Source organism: Cynoglossus semilaevis, unplaced genomic scaffold, assembly GCF_000523025.1.
Source record: "Cynoglossus semilaevis isolate Cse_v1.0 unplaced genomic scaffold, Cse_v1.0 scaffold376, whole genome shotgun sequence".
In the NCBI taxonomy this organism is placed as follows: domain Eukaryota; kingdom Metazoa; phylum Chordata; class Actinopteri; order Pleuronectiformes; family Cynoglossidae; genus Cynoglossus; species Cynoglossus semilaevis.
The window spans coordinates 173370-191345 of NW_007585115.1; the positions used below are offsets into that span (position 1 = coordinate 173370).

The 17976-nt window shown below is 39.3% G+C and overlaps 2 protein-coding genes across 13 annotated transcripts in view; one reads left to right on the forward strand and one right to left on the reverse strand.

The window, feature by feature from the left end:
- Positions 1-1956, reverse strand: part of cbwd (COBW domain containing) — a 16895-nt gene extending 14939 nt beyond the window's left edge. For both annotated transcript variants that reach the window (XR_003049019.1, XM_008337222.3), the window contains exons 1-2: positions 1847-1956; positions 1176-1303 (exon numbers count right to left, since the gene is read on the reverse strand). Coding sequence is in view for 1 of the 2 variants with exons in the window: in XM_008337222.3 (XP_008335444.1) it covers positions 1176-1287 (112 nt within the window). In the remaining variant the exon portion in view is untranslated. The remainder of the gene's footprint in view (positions 1-1175; positions 1304-1846) is intronic.
- A 581-nt stretch (positions 1957-2537) lies between these two features.
- The window catches only part of dock8 (dedicator of cytokinesis 8), a 71086-nt gene continuing 55647 nt past the window's right edge, over positions 2538-17976 (forward strand). For 5 of the 11 annotated variants that reach the window (XM_025053657.1, XM_025053659.1, XM_025053662.1 and 2 more), the window contains exons 1-3: positions 3223-3241; positions 10012-10108; positions 15909-16084. In XM_025053657.1, coding sequence (XP_024909425.1) covers positions 15957-16084 — 128 coding nt within the window. In that variant the 5' untranslated portion in view covers positions 3223-3241; positions 10012-10108; positions 15909-15956. Of the gene's footprint in view, positions 2715-3222; positions 3242-10011; positions 10109-14023; positions 14428-15731; positions 15828-15908; positions 16085-17976 lie in introns of those variants that run through there. The other 6 variants (XM_025053660.1, XM_025053663.1, XM_025053664.1 and 3 more) reach the window with 5 other exon arrangements.

Genomic DNA, 17976 nt, shown 5'->3' on the forward strand with positions numbered 1-17976 from the left:
CCTCAGGTTTAGTTTGGCAAAGAGCTTGGCTATGGCTCGCTAAATTGATAATGTCTTGGCTGCTAATGTTAGCTGTGGCTGCAGTCCCGACTGGGTGCTTTGCGTTGATGTGGTATGCTAAACTTGAGGTGCTTATGGGCATATCAATCTACCTTTATCGATGGTGCCGTCGGGACGTTTTTGAAATGTAAATTTCCCGTTCATTAGACCATTGTTTCCCAACCATTTTTGGGCCACAGCATATATATATATTATAAGGAAAAATCCCATGGCACACCACCAAACAAAATCTCACAAAAAGTATATATGATGAAATATAGTAAGATTCTAGTTTAAATTTACTAAAAGATGTACTCCTGTTAAGTTGAAGACAATGCTAATATACTGTCAGGAGTTGAAGAAAGACACAAAGATCTTCTTCAACAGCTCTGATAATATTTTCTTAGTTTTATTAACCATCTGCTGCCACCTAGTGGAAGAGGATTTCATTGCTCTTTGACAAACACCAAAATTATTTGCAATAAATACTAGTTTTGGGACATTGGATAATTTTTCGCGGCACCACTGTACTAGTGTGCCACGGCACAGTGGTTGGGATTCACTGCATTACACGGACAACTCTCACACGCTCCTCCCTTTTCACGTCTCCTCACCGTTCTTTACTCTGTCCCCCCAAGCGCAATAGGAGCCTATCAGTTTATGCTAAACAAGCATAAACACAATGACAGCCAATCAATGTCCATTTCAGGTGTGACTGACCATTGTTTTCCACCCCCAACAACTCAAGCACAATACATAAAAACGGATTTTTATAAAAAATGCTACTCGCATACAGCAACAGCAAAGTTAGAGATTAAAAATTTGATTAACGCGATTAAAAAACAAAACGCTCTAAATGTGTCTAAATTAATTAATTCCAAGTCACGCATTGATTTGACACCCCATAAAAAATTAAATATATATATATACATATATATACATACATATATATATATATATATATATATATACATTTGCTACAGGCTATTTTTGTGTTATTACTGAGAATACCGGCCATACAGTCCAGTGTTTTCTTGTCAGTGGTTCTTGACTTTGTATTATCTGATTGTAATCCAGTGTATAATCATTTTATAATCTTATAAAATACGTGACCAGGACATATGGCAGCGTCTCACCAAGATAACCTGTGATAATGGTGACAGGTATCTGTACTCCAGAAGGACCAGGCTGGACATCAATAGGCACCAGCTCTGGACAATCATCCTCATCCACCATCACGCCATCCATGACAGAAGTTGGTTGCCTAGAAGATCAATAATTTATCTGCTCAGTGAAACTTGGAAATTGGAACAATAGATTGGGTTTAGTTACCAACACACAGCCTATGAGAACTTGTGTCTTAAAGCCATTTTCAGTCAAATGAACACAGTGATGAATCAGTGATAACTACTGTAGCAGTGGCGGTTTAGGAAGCGGACTTGGGACCTTGGGTTCGAATCCAACAGCTGCCAAGTTACCACTAAGGCGCTCTGAGCAAGGCATCGTCCCCACACACTGCTCCCTGAGCAGTTCAAAGCTGCCCACTGTTCACTTTGGTGATGAGTTAAAAGCAGAGGTCACATTTTGTTGTGTGCAGTGGTGTGCTGTATCACAATGACAAGTAGTTCACTTTCCTACTGTAGAAAACACCATCACACAGTCCATTCCTAGATTTTAACTACTGTTTAAATACCTATGCATAACAGATACAAAGCAAATTAAGTAGAAAAGCTAGACTGTAGTTGTAACCCTTGATAGCAAAACAAACGACGTGATTAATTCGCATTAAACTTAAATATGTCCTTACCCGATGTCAATGGTGTAAAATTAATCCCTATGCACTCCACTACAGTTCGTGCTTCTACGTTTTGACAACGTGCAACAGCGTTCAGTGTCCGCTCACATTTTGCCGCCGTGTCGAAAGTTCCGCTTTTAAGAATAATACATATTTTATAAAAGCAAGGATATGTAAGTTCTAAATCAATAGACACACACACGTTATAAAAATAAAAACAACGATGCTATAATATATTTATTGTTGTTGATTTGCACTGCAAGAGCGATTGGCGAAACGTAACGTAATAACGTATAGTGCCCACAAGGGAGCGGCATCAATCTCTTAGTCCTTTTGGTGAAACCACATTAACGTTGGATTTTGTAGATTTTGTTTTGACATCGGTTTACAAAATACATGTATTAAAAAATACGATGGAAACAACACAGTTTAACTATTGATGTCTCTCCAACAACAACAACAAACCAATGCATGCAATAATTCAATAATTAATCAATTATTTAGATTAGAATAGAATAGAACAGAATAGAATAGATGAGTTGCAAAACACAGATTAGCATTTGTAGGAAAAGTGCATTCAATACCAGTCAGTAAGTCATTAACCCGTGCACTCGTCCCATTTAGCTTGGCCTCTCTCTCTCTCTCTCTCTCTCTCACTCTCTCTCTCTCTCTGGATTAAGTCTAACACGGAAGTTGACACCCAGTAAACCTGCCGCTGCCTTCACGACTTAGGCTCCGCGCAGATGCGTGTGTGGATCAGCAGCGACAGAGCAGAGGAAGAAGAGCACACAACCCGCGACTGTTAGCTGGACATCAGCCTCTCATTTATGGCTTCCCTGGGCAGCGCAGAGAGACGGGCTTTCGCCCTCAAACTCAACAGGTAAACATAGACAAAGGCAATAAAACTCTGAAGCTAAAGTTTATTTGTGCGAGCAGAGGTGAACTTCTGGTTCCTCCTCAATGAGGGAGGAGTCCTGCACATTTGACAGTTGGAAGGGATTCCACAGTGTGGAGCAGGCAGACACACGTTGTGAATGTTAATGCTCACAAGTTAGTAGAGAAGCTGCATAGTCATATGATGGAAGACAGATGCAGTGTGGAGCCTCATTGTTTTCATGAAGTTTCAGTCAGACTTGAAACAGACTGAGCCCATGACTTCAGACTGCCACTTCCTTCTGATGAGGATGCCGGTTCTGTATCTAGTGTTTCTACTTCGATCCCTACCTGTGATGTGTTTGTGACTGACCCACTCATGAGTGAACCAGGAGGGATGTGGTCATAGTTCCTGCTGTGAATTTAGGTCCATGTCGGGAGGAAGTACACATGCAGAATAATGGGTGTATGTGGAGTGAATTTGAATGGGATTTACAGCAATTGGTGCATTGTAGGACTGTGGAAGTATGTAAGGTGAGAGAACGGTGATTACGCTGTTGTTATGCATCTGTCTTTCTATCTCTCTAGCTTCTTATCTGTCTGTCTATCTCATCCATCCATCCATCAAATGTATCAGGACCTTTGCTGTTAAAGTTTGATGGTGCCTATTTAGTATCGTGTCTGACTGACTGACCAATTATTTTGAAACATTGCCAGATTATCTTTAAATGAAAAAAGTGATGGCCTACGGACCGGTATCGGTCCCCGGACCATATAACAGATTTTTATTACACAATAGGAATGATGCAGATTTACTGTGTTACACAGACTAATGTTGTGCGGTAATTACAACGCCTTAAGCCCTCAGGGCACCACTGAGCAAATAACATGTGATTTAAAATGTTTTAACTCTGGTACTGAAAATCACATAAAGTTGTGAGACATTTTGAAAAGGACAAAAAGAGAACACCATTGTGTAAAAAGTCTGACATAAGGATCGCCAGGCAAAAATGTTCACACATGAGGTTCCGCTATGTGTCAGGGCAGTGTGTGAAGGAAGTCTTGTGCACATGTGGACATTGCTGTGGTTTCACTTCACTTTTTCACTCAGAGCTGTTTGAAATCAGAATATGTGGTTTTACACATCTGTTGTCAGTGGAGGACATTCTACCTCTGAAAATGATTTCAGTTTCTTGTGAAGTTCTGATAACAAGTGTGAGGGCAGCTGTGGGGCCTGTTTTGTTCGATGGTTTAAGTGGTAGGACAACCGGATTGGGTTGCATCTGATTTCCTCTATGCTCATGACATCTGTTGACCCCAGGTGCCTGCTGGTGGGCCAAAGAGTTATGAAACAAACTGTTGCATCAACAAAGCAGCACTGAATACGTTTTTTGGCGACTTGCTTTTGCTCTGAGCCACCCCTGACTTAAGTGATGTCAAATGACTGCTGTGTTTGTGCTTGTTCCTGCTCCTGACAGGAAGTGGAGCTGCGATGGTGCTGATAGCAGCAAGACCCATTAAGTCTGTAGACATATGATAGTATGGGAGCCACAGTGGAGGCACCCTTTTCATCTCCACTTGTCATGTACACCAAACCGCTTTCTGTCTTTTCTACATTTCCTTCTCTGGCTCAGATGAAAGAGACAAATTACATAGGCTTTGTTATATGAACCTAAAGCAACACGTACAGTACTTACCTCTGGTGAGTGGACCACCAGAGGTAAGTGCGTGTTGCTTTATTAGAATATATTAATTAATTAATAATATATATATATGACTGGTATGGAGTCTATGGATCGCCCCGAAATCATAGCTGATACTAAAGCAATGCTGGTTCACTTTCAGAGTCAGCCTTTAATTGAGAAATGCTGTGCCAGTGGTGTTAGAAATGCTGATAGGAATCCACCATATGCACACACAGCAAGTGAAGAGCTGCTAGACATCATGACATAGCATTAGTAGGAAACTAAGCCACAGGGTGGAGAGGGTGAAGAGTGTGCAAGTCTAAAACTTTCAGTAAGATGCCCTGTCTCCAGTGTGAATCATTAGGATTCTCAGTAAAATAAATAAATAAACACACTGCTTTTTGTAAAGGGAGTCATTATAAGACATATTTCGTTCTAATATGATTAAAATGCTATGGAATCACAGGACAGCTGACTGCATCCAACAGGCATTCTCATTGGAAAACTAGAGTATCCTCTCATGCAACAGCATTGCTGCTAAAATGTGTATCTAATTGATGTGAAGGTGAGCAATATTGAAATAATGAGACTGATGACCAAGCTGCTTTACTACATTACTTTATTTTATTTTTAATTTTTTATGGTCTTTATTATTTCTATCCATGGCTATTGTGCATGTTCTCTCTGTCTGAATGAGTTTTCTTTGTTTTTCTCTAAATCCATTTGGGCTGTTCTTGCCCACATGTTTTCTGACCCAAAAAATAGATTCACCTGAAATTCTAAAAATGTCACTCTAATTTAACCTCATTTTGTCATAGAAATAGATTCTGCTGAATTTGCTCTTGTGTTGTTTGATTTAGAAAAGTGCCTAATCTGCCACCACCACTGGTTCATGACTTGTCTTCTGTATTGTTGTTCCTCTGTTAGCTTCCTGGCAACAGCTGTAAAATGTGCAATCCACATCTATGCTGATGATGCAGACTAATTATATCTTCTGGGGGAAAGACCTAACAAAATAGTACTTTGAATTTACTCACTCGTTAGTTTTCTTCTTTTTCTTTCGGCTTTGTCCCTTTTTTTCAGGGGTTGCCACAGTGAATCATTGATTACCATCTCTCCCTGTTCTCTGCATCTTCTACTCTGACTCCAACTATCTGCATGTCCTTCCTCACTGTATCTATATATCTCCTCTTTGGCCTTCCTCTTGGTCTCCTACCAGGTAACTCACTCGTTAGTAAAAATGTATTTTATTCAGCGATACATTCTCTGTGTTTGTTAGACCTTCTAGACTTTTTTTTTAAATAACTTGTATTGATATTAATGATTTTTTGTGCTTCAAAGCTGAGTTCTCTCAGTTTGAATAAAAAGACTGTAGGCCAGTGGTCCCCAACCCCCGGGCCAATTGTTTCTGAGCTACACAGAAAGAATGCATATCTAACATCATCAAAAAAAATACAGACATTTAACTGGTCCGTGGCTCAAAAAAAGGTTGTTGACCACTGCTGTAGGCCATAGTAAGTAAGCAATTAGTAGTCTTCATCCCTTATTACTTACACCATAAGAAGTAAACTGAGGAACTCACTTCTAAAAATATATATTAGGAAATATATTGGCCATAATACAGATTGCAACAGCTGTAAATGGAGTTAAAATGTCTCAAAATATTTAGTTATTTAGTATTTTTATACTTTTATTTTAAAATTTGAATTATATTTTGCAATATATTTATATTGTTATTCCTTTTTTTACATTTAAAATCTGTTGTTTTTATTAGTACAATTTATTTTTCTTCTTTTCCTTTGTTGTTCCAAAGAACAGTTTTACAGTGTGGGATCAATTCAAGTTCAATCTAATCTATGGGTTGACAATATTCTGGTTAATTCTGCCTGATATACACACATCTAATCTGTGCAACAATGATTATAGGCTGCATTTGAAAAAATGGTTATTTTTACCTACAGTGTAAAATTGGAAAATAAGAGGCTGCTGTATTTCTGTAAACTGCAGTAATTGACTTGTCAAAATCCAATTTATCAGTGTACTACATCTCATGCTCTACTGACTGAGCTAGCCGGGCTAACCAAGTGAGCAAGCTGGGCTAAATGTTTGTTGCATTGTGCTTTCGAGCAGTATCTCGGTGTCGCTCAATCTTCCTGCAGTGTCTGTGGTTTTGTTCTTAGTTATTGCCAAGGACTTTATAAAAAATATAGAACAACAGGAAATATTCTAGGAATGGTCCTTGTAAGGATTCTCAGATCTAAATCAAAATCGTCCTGAATGCTGAGGTGCCTCAAAACCTCAGAAACTCCTTTCATGCTGTCAATTTCAATAATTGATCATCCACGGGCAGGGTCAGTCTCAGTTTCAGGAAAGCAGGTTAATTGATTCCTCTGAACTCTCTGCATTCAAAACCATTGCTTCTGACCATTGTGTCCCGTGACTGGATGAAATCCTTTTACATATTTGTTCTAGATTTAAGAAAACATTTGTCTTACTGTGGCCTTGTGTCTGGTTGGAGCCATTCTAAGAATTCATGCTTTTTTTCAGACTTTGTGTCTTGGTGGTTTCTGTAAAAGTTATAATCAGGATGCCAGTTTCTGCTCGGCCTGTGGCACGGGCTGTTTTTGGTATTGTTGCGCTAAAATTACCCCGAAGTCACTGCATTCTGTCTTCCTGACGGGGCCAGATTTGAATTTTTTCTAGGGGATAATGTAATAATACTTTTGTAATGAAAATAATTCATTTTTTAATAAAAATGTAATGATAATGATGTTAAGGAGAATGACAGAGGCTGTCTGCTGTGATGACAGGACTGTCTGCTCTGGGATAAACTAATATCTGCTTGACTCATCTGAGAGCTGATTACTGTTTTACTTGTTCTGTCTATTTATAGACAGGCCTTGGGCACATTTCATTTTATACATACACTAATCCATGTGCAAGTGGTAATGACAACATGCTCGTATGTAAATGAGTCATCACAGGTGTTTTGTTTGACATAAAAAAGATATGTGGGTGGGTGGGCAGAGTGTGGTTTTGACCTCAAACAGTTCACATCTCTTATTAAGTCAAGTTATGAGGAGATTTAAAGGTAAGATTTAGAGAACACTGCTGAGAATTACAATGCATCGTGCAACCATTTCTTGAAATCAGATGATGACATTGGCCTCACATTAAAAAAAAGAAGTAAAAAGAGTAGCAGAAGGTTCCTTAGTGCGCCTGAACATAAATCCCACCCACTAAAAAAAAATTGTAGATATATAGGCCGCACTTCTCTATATGCGGTGAGACCAACATTGTAACATGGGATATTTACACGGAATGATTTTTTCACATTAATTTAATTAAATAAATGTTTTTTTTTCCAAACAATTTTTTTTCCCGAACAGTGCCTGTAACAGGCTGGTTACATGTTAGCTCACGCCTTGACCATAGTTGGAATGCACAGTGTCCAGGGCTGAAGCTAACATTAGCTTTGGGGCTAACTCCCTTCACTTTGTACTTGTCCGCAGCAGAGGTAAACAGAAACAGGGAAGTTGGGGTCTTTATTATCAGCCACACCGAGCACAACAGAATATAAACAGAGTTTTAACAGGTCCTGTATATTCAACTCACACTTCAACATGACTGGGCTAAAACTCTCTCTCTCGGGCGCGCCCCACGCACATATATGCACACGGCCATTCACAGACAGACATATGCTACTAGTATAATACACAGTAGCCTACCAGAAAAGTCATTGATCGCTAGCGGTATGAACTTCGTTAGACTGCATCATTGTTTAAACTGCAGGGTTCAAAGCGTGTGAAAAATGTAGCGGCTTACTGGAAATTCCGGTATGAAAGAATTTAAAAGATAATAGATCATACAAAATTTGTGGCGTAAACTATAAACAACCATTAGTTGGAGCTAATGGCTACAAATAGTATTCTCAAGAGAAATGTTACTACTTCTGTTTTTTATGTTTTTATAATCTCCATCACACTTGATATTTGGCAATATTCCTTATTAACCTCTTTAATGGAATGTGCTTAAATAAGGTTGTCTCTGCCCCCTGCTATGCAACTGTGTGTGTTCCTGGAATAGCTGAACATTTAGAAATCCCTAATTTGTCAGGCATGTGTATATGTGTCTTCTGCATTTGTGCACCTTTGTACAGTCGAAGACCTACCCCTTTTGCACTGAATAGGGTTAAAAATAGCCGTGTCTTTGAAATGAAACTTTTACGTAAGGAGGAATTGCACAATACCAGTGTTGACAGTTGATAACACAGTAGTACTGTAGTAGGTTACAATGTGGCCAGGCCATGTATGTAACAATCTGTATTCAGTTGCAGTCGTTTACCATATGCTGTATGTTATGTGTTTTGTTTTCCAGCACATCTCCATGTTTATGTGTTACTTTTAAGGTCAATGTCATTCCCACTCACACAGAGAGGAGTAGAGAAATTAAATACTATGTTGCTGGACTATCATCCTATATTTACACAATATTAAAGTCAAAAATTCAACAGCAAAGTTGTTTACAATTTAAGCGTAATGCTTTTTAACAGTCATGGTCTATAGATAATTATAAAGTTATAATATGATAGTTAACAAACAAACAAAAACAAAAAACATTGATCATTAACTTTTAGTCCCAAATAAAGACATAACAGTTAAAATATGATTGTGATCTGTGACGAATGCTAACCAGTTCATTATTTTATTTTAAGGACATTCTCACTATGACAAATGCATGTGTTTAAAGAAAAACCTTTAGCTTTGGTTGTGTTTTCACAACGCTTTCAACGCTCCCTAACTCTGCAGACTGAGACGCGCATTCCTCTACTGAATGGTTGGTTATGAGTCTATGGTGGTAATTAGTAACAAGGCAGTTGCAACAATGACCGTGGAGACTAAATGAAGCCCTGGGATTGACCACAGTGAAAGCAGTTGGGCATGTGACCTACTTGCTGCAGTCTCTGTCCTCACACCTAACAAGTGGCAATAAAGCCACGACACATGATATCATAAGCAAATGGACAACACAAGCAAAAACAAAAATCAAAAGCTATTAAATACACATGTCTGTATATACAACAAAACTGGCATTTTATTGTAGAGTTGAGTAGAGTGAATTTGATTTTGCAGAAGATTTTGTGGTCGTTGACCCAATGACCTTGGGGATTAATTAACAATTACCAAAATGACGTTGGCTCAGCGTTGCTTGGAGCTGAAGTTTATTGATATGCCCATAATGAATTCCTCCGTACATTCAAACACACAGAGACATAATAAACATACTGTATGTTATTCCATTCCTGTGTCAGTACTTTTTCAGTGCCTCTTTGGCTGCTAGCAAGACAACAACTGTATTACACTGCCAGCAACCAGAAATATGCAAGTTAATAGTTTACAATTCATGTTAACACTAGTAGAGACCTGGATGGATTAGTTTTTTTCAATCTCTGTAAAACCACTATCTTTGTTTGGGGATTGTAATGGAAGTAAAGTTTTAGAGGTTTTTGTGATCTGTATCTATATATATGTACAATGATCGAATACAGTAGTTTTGTTGTAGAAGTTATTAGTCTCTGCCTACCACAGTCTTATGTGTTTCATATGTGCTTGGTTGCAGGCACTCCTCTGCAGAGATCAGACGTCAGTATGGAAACTATGGCGTCTATCACAGCAGATCCAACTCCAACGCTTCAGCCTCAACTTGCATCACTGTGGTGAGTTTTATTTTATTTATCCAATAATAAATGCATACATATACATGCAAATAGTTCACAATATTTCTATAAAAAACCTTGGACCTGCCTAACATAGTGCGATGGGAAAGTATGCATCTGGAGCTGCAATGAAATCCCGAGAGAAAATCAAGTGGGGGGAGGGCTGGCGTCAGCTCACAGGAATAAAACTGTCTGGGTGACATAATGTTATGAAGACAGTACAGCTACAGAACTAACTGGGATACTGGTAGGGGGAGTACAGCAGCAATGTACAATAACTACAGGTGTCCAGTAAGGGCGGGCATACACTGTACAATTTTTGAAAATCTTGTTGTTGATACAATCACACACTGTATGAGTAATCGTCTACGTTGTACGGCCAAAGCTCACGATTTATGTACTCACACTGTACGGTCTGACCATCGAACACGACTAGGGAGCTCAAATTGTGCGGGTGAAAACCCCCTGCTGACTGCCCTGTCTATTGACAGCTGTCAATAAAGATTTATTTGAAAGCTCAGATGCCGGTTATTAGCAACATGCTATTCAAAAAGAAGAAAGGCTGCCATTGTGATTGCTGTGATACTGTGTGCTGAAATTTCAAAAAAGAAGAGGCGCCGGCGCATCTGGAGTCGGAGATGGCTCAATAAACGTGGACAGTATGTTTATTGTTTATTACGTTTATTGTGGAAAGTGCCACAGCTCTATCAATCTCGCCTCCATATTTTCATGCCACCCACGCCTCGCCATGGTGACTATCACTTTGCACAGGCGCACTGAGGGAAAAATGCTCCGGTCGGCTCGGGACACGTGACGAAACGTGAAATCAGGCCGAGCGTCGCCAGGTCGTACGTCTCAAAAATCGTGTCAAAAACGGGCTAAAATTAGTATTAGTATGCCTGCCCTTAGTGTAGTGAGTTAAGTCCAACTCTCTAACAATTGCTGTGTAATTATATCCTAAATTAAAAAAAATTAGTGCCGTTATTTAGTGTTATATATAAGCAATAGGTAAACGCAGTAACATAGAGTCAGTGGTTTTCTCTTTACTGGACGGTAGTGTCCAGTCCTGTGGATTAGAACCTATTGAAAAGAAATTCAGTATCACCGGAAAACCACCTTATTTCAGCAATATATGTGAAAAACATTTTTTAAAATCTTCCCAATTAAAGAGATGAAACGTTTTGTGTTCTCATTGCTGTCTGTACCACAATCACACTCACAGTGATTTGTGCTCTCTCATGTAAACAGGCCAGACAATGCATGCACGGTAATCCTTTGCAGGGCTTTACTCTGCAGCACACACTAAAACTCTGCCTCACATAGTACTCTATCATAATTCCTCATTTCGTCCTATTTCTGTTTCTTTCTCTGTCTCTCCCACACAACCTCTTTTTCTTGTGTGAAGTTTTCCTAATGCTCTTACGCACTAAGTCTTTGGCATATCCCCCCAGCATCAGTGACTGAGCTAAATCTCTTACACAGTGACTTTAACCCACTTGTGCAGCACCTATTAGGCCTCACTCCTGGATTTAACTGGCATACTTTCAGTTTCTACTGATAAATCTGTCACGTTGACGGATTTGAGATGTGGGAGAAGGATTTTAATGCCATAATCTCTGGGATGACAGTTTGCCATCATTCATCAGTGATGACCACAGAGGGGAGGGAGGGATGTCTGTGGTTGTAGGTGTGATGTTCCTCACTTTGCGTGTCCCGTCCCAACATGCATGTATGTGGTGATTAATGTTGGATAATTAGTGGTGTGTATTTGGTTTAACTGGCCAATTAAGAGATTTATTTTGTTGTGTAGTGTGTTTTATGAAAGTGTTTATATCATAACTATACTATAATGTTGTAGGTACTACCACAGTCCTTTTAAGGACTCTAACTCCCAAAATTCCACTGCTTCCGGTAAATCCACATACATCACGATCAGTAACCTCCGCAACCTTTAAATTGGCCCAATTTCATTCTCTCTGTTCAGGACTTTCGCTCCGTAGGACCCTGATGATAAGAGAAACCTGCTCGTCTCAGAAGACTAAGAACCAACGCGCTTTTGTAGACACCATTGCCCACGGTGATAAATGCACTAGTAGCGTCTTTTTCTTAACTGAGTTAACCGGTAATTAAGTTACACAAGTAACGTAGCGCTGCGACCAAAGCAGTTATTGAAAAGTTAGAAGCGACAGGATTCCTTCTAACGGTATTCGTGTGAACCGGCACATCGACAGTCAGAGACTTTTCCTCCTGAAACGGACTTTCGGAACCAAGAGGACTCTCTGGACACAGTGGAACCAGACGGACGTCCCCAGCTCTGGCAAGGACCCAAGAAGCACGGACTTTCCACTACCCTCTAAATACGAGCAGACGTTCACTACAGTAAGGCTGGCATTTGGGCACGTTAGTTAATCTGTAGTATTGTTAAGTGCTATTTAAACTTAGGGACAGTTTAAGTACGCATATTGAATTTTGTTGTCTGAAATCTGTGCTGCTTTTATAGCTAGGCTGTTGCATGCACTTCTTTTCTAACCTCCTGACTCGGTCTTATACTCTTGTACACCGTCAGTATTTCAGTGTTAACTTGTAACGTTATCAGTATTGGGATCAGGAAAACTCCGACAAAGTCCTTTGTCTGGAGTAGACCACGCGGTACGCCTCCCTTCCCCCATATACTTTGATAACATCACAAGCACTGTTTCATTGTACCTGAGCGCATCTTGGTGCGCGTACACAACACCCATTCACACCTCCGTGAGCGCATACACGCCTCACGTGTTTCCTGTTGCCGTTCCTTCTACCTCGCAGTTCTTCTTCCACTGCGCAGTCGCGTATGTGAACACGCCTCAAGGGCTCAGTCGCTTGCTTGGTAGCTGAGAGGCAACATCTCTCTCTCTCTTTCTCTCTCGTACACGACCGCTCGTGTACACACGCACATAAGTACACACACACCCCTACACACACGCCTTGTTTTGTTATAATGATCATTGTTTATGAGTTCAATCACCGTCATTAACTTGACAGTGTTGTATAAATAAATTTGATTATTTTTGTAAACTGTATTTGTCTGTGTTGTTACTTTATTCATTGAAGCCACCCAATTTGCCAAGAACTCTCAAAATCCTTCAGATATTTAATTGTTATTGGATACTATTGATTTTAGTATATTTGTAATACTTCAAGTAATACATTATTGCTATATTAGTAGGTTAAAATAATAATTAAAGATAACTTTAATGAGACTGGTTGTGTTATTAATTTGAGACTGGTTGATAACACCGAGTGCTCCTAAGCAGCACTCGACCCATTGCACCTACAATTCTTTGAGCTTTAAACAAATAAAAGGTAAATACAATGACCTTTGTTTCTGTATTTGAGCTCTTTGTGTGTGTTAACATATCACTTACTTAGCTTACTGCTAAGAGACTTTGGTTGATCTCAGCTCCTTCTATGCGACTGTGTCTGTTTGTTTTTTTGGTGTCTGATGCCCTTTCACTTCCTGCCAGGTCTATAAACCACATACTGCAGGCAAGAGCAGCCTTAAGCAGCACTCGACCCATTGCACCTACAATGTTCATCGTGTCAAAAATGAGTGGAGCCCGGAACCTATAAATGACCCTGAACCAAACAGAAGTGAGTCAGTGAAACCTTATCAAAGCCATGTTACTAAAAATAACTGCTAGTTGCTTTAGGAATTATTTTTTGAGAAAGAATTAAAAGAAATTAATCTTATTGCAGGAAAGCTGTGGGTTAATTGCAATTAATCGTGTTCAAGATAAATTATCATTGACAAATATATCCAAAGAAAAATCTGTACATTAACAAAAATAAAAGTAAAGTTAGATAAGATAGATGCTAACACTATACACAGCATAGACGCAGCATTAATAAAAAAAATGAATATTCAAAAATGTCCCTTAAACATATTTGACAGTGGCTCCACCCCTTGTTGTAAGAAGTACATTTCTGCCTCTGGTATGAAGTGTCTCTTCCTGTCTGTTGAAATAGCTTCCTTTTAATGTCGTTGTTGTCAACTCGTTCAACCATTTGCCTAAATGTTCATAGATGATGTCAAAACACTTTGCGCCTTCTTGCAGTGGTCATTCTTGCTGTCTACAAAAAAACCGTGAAACTTCGTTGGATATTTGGCTATATCGGTGATGTTAAGATTGGAAGGAAGGAAACTGGTGAACTGGAAGGTGGTTTAGTTTAAACTGAAAACAGTGAGTGCTACTAGGTGACAGACGACAGGTTCCTATATCCGGAGTGCGCCATTTTGTATACTTCCTTTTTCATGCTACCACTGCTAGGTTTTCAACTGGGTAAGTTTAGCATTGATCCTGTGAGTAACACACTATTATGAGTTCATTAACCCATCTGCAATGTGGCTGTACTTTGTGCATTATTTCTCATGTACTTTTTTTATTTGCCATTTTTGCTCCTGGCAGTCAGAGTAGTTATGGTGTACTTTACTGTACAAATAACATGTAAACTCAAAACTCGCAATCCCTAATTGCTATCCCTGTTTATGCTCCGCAGTAATTTATTATCGTAGTTGTTTCTGTATTAAGTTTATTATTATTACGTTTGATTGAATTGAATGTTTTATTTCTGCCAGATTAGACAGAGATATGAGCTCTTCTCAGGACTCCACAGAGCAGCTGGCAGCGATTGTAGGCATTCATAGATTTGCATTAATTTGTATTTGTAAGTATACATAGCAAACATTTAAAAAAAGTTATGATGTAATGAGTGTCTGACGTTTAGGACAGCACTGAGTCTTGTAAAAAGTATTAAGAACTACTCATCTGGTTGTTTGCTCATGTGGTGCTCTCTCCAAGGGAGGATCAATGTGTAAAAACATGTCTGGAGGCAAAATGAATTTGTACTACTAGGTAGCAGCAGTGACACATGGTATTTCTGCAGCTACTTTTTCTCTGCCTAGTCATGTATAACGTGTTATTTTGTGTGTCACTGGAAAATTCACCTACTTCCTGTACAGAGTTGTGCCCACATTTCTTCTAATTTCTAGAACTTTCCTCAAAATTATTTCTGTATTGTGCCAGTTTTACCCTTTAACGTGAAAAGAACAAAGTTCTGTTTTTTTTGTTTGTTTGTTTGTTTGTTTGTTTTCTACGTTAGTATGTTTTATTTTATTTTATTTTTTTTATCTTTAGCCAGAGCCTGCGAATTGTGATTAGCAGATTGTTTTCCAATCGTCTTCAGTGAGACACCATCATGCAGGTTCAGCCTAAACAAATCAGACTTGCACCACCAAAGAAAAAACTCCACATCTTATCAGCAATGTATTCTCGAGGGAGAGCTGACACTTAAAATAAAAATAAAATAAAATAATAATAAATAAAATAAAAAATAATGAGAAGGTTTTTTCAGTTTTCTTCTCACTCTTGCCGGTATGTTCGTAGCTGATTTAATACTGTGTTTTGACTCAAAGTCCCATATGATGATATAAAACAATATCTACTGTACATAAAAGTGATTATTACACATTTTCTTTTGATGTGCTGAGACTGGAGAGCAGGTTGTTAAAAAAAAAACATACAGTGAATGAAAAAAAATTGCCTCTGTCTGCTGAAGACCCATTTTTGCCTGTTTCTATTTACAGTATGTGTCCGCTTTTATACCTGCTCCTCGATGCTGAGATGTGAGGGGGCCAAAACATGACTCATCAAGTTTAGACAAAAAGTTCACCTTTGTTCAGGTTTTAATCCATAAATAATGTGGATAATACTGTGACAGTATATATTTTTTTCTTACCCTTTTCTTACTCTTTCTTTTTCAGCCCCAGTCGTATGACGCAGTGGAGCCCCTTGACCTCGAGGAGTTTTTGATGTCTCAACTACAAAGTGGAGACTTGGCTCTGATGCAAGAGCTGGGAGACTTTCCTGACGATGAACTCAAAGTAGAGCAGGTGGACAAGGATTGCCGCACTGTGAGGTTCTCTGTTCCTGAGGAAGGGTGAGTTGAATGAAAATAAATATTGAGATGAAATGGCACAAGGAACTGTAAAAATATGATCAGAACTCTAATGTTTCATAACAGATTTATATATTTTTAATTTATAATAACTTTAATATTAGGTTTGTTGCTTAAATAGCAGTGGTTCTCTTGCCATTTTCTTTGTCATGCCCCCCTTGGGGACAGGAATGTTTTCACATTTACAAACTTTGAAAATACACCATATATGATAGTCTTAAGCACCTATTAATAATTATTAATCATAATGTTTGTTCTGTCCTCGCCAAGGTGTAGGAACTCTGACTAGACAGTCAGCTAAACTCTCTTATATTCATGAATATGAAGGACGCCATGGTTCTTGCTTAATTGAATTTTATTCTTCATATTGTAATGAATCCAACTTCAAATGACAACTGGTCTAGAAAACGTTCAATATTCACATGTGAAAACTAGGAGAAAAAAACAGAATACAACATACGGAACAATTAAATGCCCTAGAATCCTGAACAAATTAGACATACAAATTAAGTTAATTAATGTATAAAAAATACATACGAGTAATTCCCCCACTGTGAATGAAAAGCTTGGGAAGTTGAAGACCTTTCTGCTGTGATGCTCATCTGCACTTTAACGGTTCGCTGAACTGGAAATCGTTTCCCAAGCGTAATTCTAGCGCTTTACTTCCTACTTCTGGTTTAGCATGAAAATACAGCTTTGTATATGCTCTTTTAGCAGAATTGCATCCAAAATCCGTCTTGCCAACCCATACGTTCCCATGATCCTCCCATATGGGACACATGTGGAGGGTTGAACACCCATGAACATCCTTGCTAACTCAAGAAGTTCTCAACGGTACTGTCAAGTTGATTTTTACTCAGACCTAGTTCCTTTGCAGCTGCTATGAAGTTTGTCCCACAGTCAGATCTTATCTGCTTTGCAGGTCCTCTTATAGCGAAAAAATGTCTCATTGCGTTAATGCAACTGGTCGTGTCTGGGAGTCGATTATTTGGATATGCACAGCTCGGGAGCTCATGCAGCAGAAAAGCATTGCCCATCTCTTGCTTTGAGCCTGGCCACCTTGTGTGCGCCTGGAAACAACTGACCAAGGTCCAAAAACATCCACACCAACGCAGCTGACGGGTTGACGTGTGTAGACATTCTGGGGGTAAATCGGCCATAACTTGTTCCTTTGTCCTTCCCCTTAGCTTCCGGCACACTACGCATTTGTGACTGAGGAAATTAGCCGTTTTCCGTTTATGACCCAGAAACCTGCTGTTCTAAGGGCCCCTTCAGTGAAGTGGCGGCCTTGATGCTTGACATCTTCGTGGTACTGTCGTACCAACAGCAAAAACGTGGCTGTTCTTAGGTAAGATGATGGGATTCTTTTCCTGAATGCTCAATTCAGCATGTTTCAGTCTGCCACCAACACGAATCAGATCTCCTTCAAGCAGAGGTCTTAGCTTCTGGGGTGGACTGTCTCTGGTTACAGCCTGTCTAAGCTCAAGAGCTGTGAATTCGTTTGAGAAAACTTCCTCCTGAGCAGTTCTAATAATGACATGTCTCGCTTGTGACAACTAATCTTGTGTGCATGGGAGCTTGCAGTGGTGCCACCCTTTACATTTGCAGGACTCGGCATGTTTGTGAGCTCTGGCAATGTGTATGAGTAATCCAATACCCCGTGTGAGAGAGCACAATCAGTGCATGGATGAGAAACATTGGAACCGTGTGGCAGCAAGACCCCGGTTTGAGTCTGAAAACTGTTCACTTCAGGGCGTATTTCCATGTCTGTTTCAGGATTGACCAGTTCAAACCGTTGACTTATGTCATTGTCTGGTGTGCTTGGGTTATACAAGTAGGGGGTCCCGTAAACCACATTGTCTGTGTCAGTTGAG